This window comes from Papaver somniferum, chromosome 6 (assembly GCF_003573695.1).
Source record: "Papaver somniferum cultivar HN1 chromosome 6, ASM357369v1, whole genome shotgun sequence".
NCBI lineage: Eukaryota > Viridiplantae > Streptophyta > Magnoliopsida > Ranunculales > Papaveraceae > Papaver > Papaver somniferum.
The window spans coordinates 104,707,918-104,714,711 of record NC_039363.1 but is presented as its reverse complement, the minus strand read 5'-3'; the positions used below and the strand labels follow the sequence as shown (position 1 = coordinate 104,714,711).

The window sequence follows — 6,794 nt, the reverse complement described above, 5'->3', positions numbered from 1 at the left end:
ACATATGTTGAGTCCGGTTTATTCCATAATTTATTATCCTAACCAAACTTACCTCTGAGAACTCTTGTGTTGAGTTCGGTTTAGTCGATAATTCATGTTGGAAACGAAACATTACTCTGTATACTTTAGAATAAAAGTTCGGCTACTTGTCTCAGAACCCGATAGCCGAACAATTGAAAAACTCTATTAAAGCAAATTTAGGCTACTGCATCTTCGGAAACATTAGCTGAACTGCATTTCCAGATAAGTTCGACTACCTGTTCTTTAAATACTGTAGCGGAACTTGTTTGACCTAGCCTAAATCTACTTTAAAAGATTTCATTTTAAAAAATGTTTTGGCCAATTCAAGTAACATTAACGAATATTCTAGGAGATGAAGGTTCTGATTCAGAGGAGCCATCGTCACTCAAACCACCCAATTCATATTCACCCATCTCGAAAAAATGTCTTTTTTCCATCTTCTTCTTCTACTTTACTCTCCAAACAATTCTTCTTCTTATAAAAAACCAATTTAATAATTTAACCTCACTAATCACTAATTAACTTAACTCAACTTAATTGTTCAACCAATCACCATACTAACTAGTAATTACGTTGACTAATCATCATAAAACTTAATTAGGAAGGATAATTTTAGTACTAACATGAATATTTGGATAAGGGGTGGCTTGGATTTACTTTAAAAGATCTTACCCAAAATAACATCACGGTCCAAGAAAAAAAAAAAAAAAAACCATCGTCCCAGAAAAATAAATCATTCTTCCATTGGGATATTGGCCTTAAATACCCAGGCCCAAGTATAAATTTGGGCTCCATGGCTTATTTTCTTGGAATCCCCTCCTTTATCCGATTTCTCCCTTTCCTCTTCATATTCCCTCCTCCCTCCTGACGAACCCTTTCTCTCCATCTCATCATCACTATCAGTTCCTCCTTTCCTTTTCTCACCACAAAACCTTCAAACCTAAACACTGTAAACGAGAACTCTCAAATTTATCGATGGTAAAAAACAACTCCGTACCTGTCTCTGCAATCTTCAAAGCTCTTCAGGTACATCCATATCCCCCTGAAATTAGAATATAATCAGACGAATAATTTGTTAATCAATATAGTTTTTTTGAGTTTTTTGTTTTCCTTTTGGACCTAAATTAGTTAACACCTGAAACTCACATCTTATTACTCACTAAATGAATTAAATTATACAGATTCTAAATTTATTGCTGTAACTTTTGTTTTCAGGTCTCTAATTCATCACCAATGGTATACGTAGAGGTTCATTTGATTTATAAATATTATAGCACTTCACCGTTATCATAACGATAACTAGAGGAAAGGAAAGAAAATCCAAAGAAGTGGATTCGAATTGGTACTTTTTACTGGTTTCAAGAGGAGAGTTTTGTTTCTGAAATGGATCTTGATGATCTTCTATCTGAACCGGTTGTTGTGAATTGTGAGTAAATGTAGATTTTGGTTTCTAAGTGAATGACTTCTACTCTTCTAGTTCTGGAATGTGTTGATATAAGTTAATAAACATATCATTTTGTTGTAGCTCGGGCTAGGGTCAAGTTTCAACCTAAGGCTAGACCTAAAAGTAATGTGAAAGTGGCTACACTGTCAGCGTCTGGTCAATGTGAGGCCATAAAGGACAAGCCAGGTATAACAGATCCTAAGCACACAGGCACACTTAGAAATTTGTTTCTTGTTTGGATTTTCCTGTAGAGATTGCATTGGTAAACTCTATGCTGTCTTTTGTAGATGCACTCAGTGGAACGCCACAACTACGACACGCTTTAAGCAGTACAGAAGCTTTGCAACAAGAGTGTTCAGTGTCTGCTGGTAGCAAAATCTCCGGACTAGTTGATGTCTCTACACAGCTTGCTACCAGAAAGGATGAAATTGCTATAGACCCTACGTTTCCAGGGAATACAAATACCTTGGACATTCATAGTGATAATCAGGCTGGTTTTGAAAGATCAAGAGGAGAGGTGAATAGTCCATATTATTTTATTTTCCAGTTTATTTATCTGCCCAAGTTTATACTTTTGTTTTAGTAATTTAGTGCTTTTTAGACTGCAGATATTTTCTCTGAGTTGGAATCACTTGATACTCTTTCTCAGTCTGCCATTTCAAATGGTAAGTAATAAACGTTTCCACTCTGAAATTTCAAGTTTGAAACTTACAAGTTAACATTTCTTCGTGGCACTTAATATCTGATGTTACTTATCTGCAGCGAGTACAATGAGAAAATTCCAGCCTAAGATGATAATCAATGCTCAACCGAGAAATGAGCATCCTGCAACACGGCCCATCATTAGTGAAGCAGCTTGTTCCATTTCGTGTCGGGATACTCCAAGTCATCAAGATTATACGATCTCGGAAGGACTTGCATCTACCGCCTCAGCTCCCACTGCTTCCTCTCTCCATCTGTGAACAATAACCCAGATTTTCTTGTAGTTCCCCAAGTTGTCTTTAACAGTAGAGTGGCTGCTTCTCCAGATAACCATGGAGATAGAGTTTCATGGATGGATGACAGGAGGCTGGAGAAAGAGGTGAACTAATTTTTTTTTTTTTTGATAATTGTAAAATTTGAATGTGTTTCATCTATCTGCATATAAAATTTACTATGTTGTTGCATGCTTTCAGGTGGAGGCTTTTGATAATTTTACTTCTGAGGTTACCCCTGATATGGGTATGTTCCAAATTCTCCCCACCTCATAGATTCAACCTTCCTTTCACAATGTATAAGTCACACACCCACTTTAATTTATTTCTGTTTGCATTGTAAAGCTGTTTGGATATTGTTTTTGAGAAGGATTCATAACCCAAGCCCAAGGTCCATGTTATTGTATGATTTCTTATGCTGAAATGTGTTCCCTTTTTCCAGGGAATGTCCACTTGGTTCGTCCGGTAAACGAATCTTTGGAAGAGGATTTGACTCTTGCAACGAAAGACTTGGAACATCGTGCTGAAATATCTTTTCCGAATGTTGTCACTCATGAAGATTTTGGGGTTTCACAGGCTGGGCACATGATCTCTAGAACAGAGGTAACATATTTAATCCTGTGGCTCGTGATGATTTTATTGCACATTAGTTATACCCATGGAACCAAGATTCAGAGTTACTACTTGGTTTGTGTATTATTATCTCTCAGACTATCCAAGTAGAAATACATAGTAAAAAAATATTCTGTTGATGGTCTTTCTTTGAAAATCTAGGACGATCAACCTATTTTAGCCGCTAGCAAGGAAATTGAAATCGGTAGATCTTCAAGGCAGCTTAGAAATAAGGTGGTTCCTCTTGTTGCTACTGATGGGACAGCAGAGGATTTCACGGTGAATGAAAATGATGATAATGACGAATCATTCAATGGCAAAGATACACCCAACTTGAAAAACACATGTCAAACTTCAGAGAAGCTGACAGGTAGTGGACGTAGGAAAGCAGCCGAAGGATCAGAGACCTTAAACAAGGAACCACCCAAGAAAAAGTTCTCTCATTCTACCCGAAGAAATAAGAGAAGAGGTACCTCAAAATTTTTGTTTGCTAATGAGGTTCTTAAACTTTTGGTCGTCTTAGTTCTCCCTCGGTTATTTTGGGTTTTCTTGTCTGACCTTCAACTTTTTTCTTACATTTTAAGTGGACAAGGTTTTGCTTGAAACCCCGGAGGATGAAATTAATCCTCGTAAGTTGATGCTGAAGGACCTAATCCTGCTTGCAGAAGCCAAGGAACGATTACTGGTATGCATCACCTTCCTCTATGTTCGATTTGAATGATACGTGCTGATGTTTGCAAAAGCATTGTCTTCTGGAACTAGTTTTTATACTTCAGAGTCGAACATCGTTGTTTAGTTATGCTGAATTTTGTTATTTGCAGGTTGCGGATCCAAATGCAGCAAATAATTCCTCCCCGTATCAAAGGTATTAACAAATCCCCAGATAGACTTGTGGCTGAGCTTTAAATTTGCCATAGGTGTCATCATTTTCCATTTATCTGTGGCTTTATCTTATGCAACATTTTTTTTAAGTTGCAAAGATTGCCATGCTATTTTGCTGATCAAATGATTTCCTAGAAATGAAGTGTATCCTGATAAGTAGCTTTTCGGCTGAACCGAATCATTAGTTTGACTCCAAACTTTGTCCCCGGTTTAAATAATACACTGTTAGTTCTGCTGTATTGAACAGAAAGTAAGAACAAATCTTGTGTCAGAAGCAATTATGAAGATTGCCAATAATAATTCAACAGATGTGATTTAGGCAAGAATTTCCACTGATATGATTGTGATATCCAATAATTGTTCAATTTTGTGAATTAGCTGGTACAATGTTTCATTCTGTTATGAGGTTGACATTCTTGTGTCTGTTACCCAGTTTTTGGTTAATGATATCATTTAGAACTGACTGCTGTTTTTATGTCTGTTTCTCTTTCCTGTTAGATTTATTACCTTGTTTCATTACAGGCATGGTTTTTTCTAATAGTATCTTCTTAAATGCAATAGCATATGCAACAACTGGCCCGTATACATGGATAACGATTTCCTTAAATTATTCCATCCTTTTGTAAGTAGATTTTAGTGTTTCTTGTAAGTTGAGTTACCCTGCTAATAGTCCCTTGTTGCGTAAGTAATTTGAGAATGAAGATTCTCAAAATAAATTTGCTGGTATTATCGAAACTAAACTCGTTGACAATCATTTAGTCCTTTTGATATTGACAAATGTTATTTTCAGACTGAAAGCACAGTTTTGAAGCAGATTTTGAGTATACTCTAACTGGATTTTAAGTTTATTTTTTCAGTACTACTTTTACTCAAGATACTCATTTTGAGGAAGAAGTCCCCTTTGCTTACGAAGAAGATCAAGCAGAACGTTTTGTTCAACCTAAACTCAACTACCATACATTCATGAATAAGACATCGACTGAACGTTGGTCGAAACAGGATACTGATTTGTTTTATGAGGTAAGCTTAACTTTATTCTACGAGATGTTGTTGCTTTGCAGCCCAATTTAAGTCGTATGCTATTTGTAGCCATGATATGTGTGTGTAACCCCAAGGAAGTGATGTGAAATCTTCCTATTTGGTTGCGCTTGTTCTTTTCAGGGCATTCAGCAGTTTGGGACAGATTTTACATTGATCCAACAACTATTTCCTGGACGAGCACGAGCTCAGGTTAAGTCGAAATATAAAAAGGAAGAACAGCAACATCCTAAGAGGCTTTTTGATGCTTTGACTAATCGCTCCAAGAGTAAGTTGAAACATTTGGAAGTATTTCACATTCTTTTAAAAGGGTTTGATTATGATATCCAAATTGTGACGCGGGTATAAGAATAATATATATTTATGTGCAATGAGGTTTCGATAGCTTCTAATGTGAGTGATCCAAATAACACTATATTAGTTGAAATGAAAAGATATGATTGCAAGGGAAAGTAGAAAATGCTTGGGAACCATTTTGTAATACTTTATCTCTTGCAGATCATTCTCATTTTGAGCTGGTTATTGAGAGGCTACAAAAATCTGCAGCTGATGCAGAGGCAGAGCATGATTCTGACAGAGATAATGAGTCAGTTGGCATCACAGGCGAGGAAGTGGAGATCACTCCTAACACAAATGTATGTCTCATTCATATCTTCTTTTTAAAATGAAATAGAAAAAAGCTAAAGAATAAGTAATGGAGATTGTTTTTATGCTGTTTCCTCCCACAGGAAGAAGTATCGAAGAAGCCTGATGAAAACGAAACAAACTTTGAGGAGGAAGAAGTGGGCGAAGGTATGATGGAAGCAGAGCAGGTGGCTATTATGAATCATCAAGGTCACAGCCCTGCTAAATCTCATCAAGAAAGTGAAGGAGATGTCTATGATATTTGGAGTGAGTACAAAAGTGATATCTAATATAAGTAGATGATTTATTGAAGCATTCTGCATATGATTATCATGTCTCCATTACACAAAAAAATGGTTGATTTGTTGTCGCTGCTGGGATTTGAGTCCAGGTGTCCACGCCCCTAGTATGAAATTGTTACCATCAAGCTACAACTGGTAATTCTTAGCTTGATATTGTATGTATATATCCTGACATAATTCTGTTATTCTTCGGAATATTTGCTGTTTCTCACTGTTTTTCCTGCAACGCCCTTTTCTCCACTCCCACTTGGCAACAAGTAATGCTGTTATCTACAGTTATTACCTATTCAATGAATCTTAAGCATTTTCTTTTCCCTTCGGTCAGTCTGCATTGTAGCAAGAGTGCGCGACATGGTTATATACCTTTTAACATCACATATTAACAGGGATCCAATCTGAATCCGAAGTAGATTTTAGCACTACTACCTTAACTTGGTGTGGGCCACACACACGTGAGGTAAAAAGTTTGATTAGTTTGGTCGATGTTAAATCTGTATTACTAATCAGGGAGTCAGGACTGAAGCGAATCTCTCCTTTTCTCCCTCCACAAGTAATTAAAACCAAAAGCTAGAATATTTAACTTTTTCACTCTGAACATGGGATGTTGGACATTAATAATATGTGATCCAAATTCCATCCAGAAATGATTTATGTACCATTCCTTGTACTTCATTCTCTCCATAATGTAAATGAAAATACTTGGCACTATCTTAGCCGTCAAAAAGGCATTGGATGAAATGTGCCACATGGTTGTCGATATCTTTACTTCTCTGCAAGATCATCAAATCAAATTGTGTAAATGAATGAGGAAATGGATGATGAGGTGAGGTCCCTAGCTTAGTTTGTTTGAGAGATTTGATGACTCCAAAGCATAAGAAAAGCATATATTCTCTCTAT

General features: G+C 36.5%; 2 protein-coding genes across 2 annotated transcripts; both read left to right on the top strand.

Moving 5' to 3' along the window:
• The first annotated feature begins 846 nt into the window (after nt 1–846).
• On the top strand, nt 847–2,369 carry LOC113288690. Its single transcript, XM_026537808.1, has 6 exons — nt 847–1,047; nt 1,237–1,447; nt 1,547–1,651; nt 1,753–1,982; nt 2,074–2,130; nt 2,228–2,369. Exons 2-6 carry the CDS (start codon nt 1,405–1,407, stop codon nt 2,237–2,239), a joined length of 447 nt encoding a protein of 148 aa, XP_026393593.1. The 5' UTR covers nt 847–1,047; nt 1,237–1,404; the 3' UTR covers nt 2,240–2,369.
• A 3-nt stretch (nt 2,370–2,372) lies between these two features.
• LOC113288689 (transcription factor TFIIIB component B''-like) lies at nt 2,373–6,109 on the top strand. Its single transcript, XM_026537807.1, has 10 exons — nt 2,373–2,546; nt 2,641–2,686; nt 2,882–3,042; nt 3,214–3,520; nt 3,636–3,736; nt 3,873–3,916; nt 4,791–4,953; nt 5,095–5,239; nt 5,470–5,606; nt 5,700–6,109. Exons 1-10 carry the CDS (start codon nt 2,520–2,522, stop codon nt 5,883–5,885), a joined length of 1,317 nt encoding a protein of 438 aa, XP_026393592.1. The 5' UTR covers nt 2,373–2,519; the 3' UTR covers nt 5,886–6,109.
• The last annotated feature ends 685 nt before the right edge of the window (nt 6,110–6,794 follow it).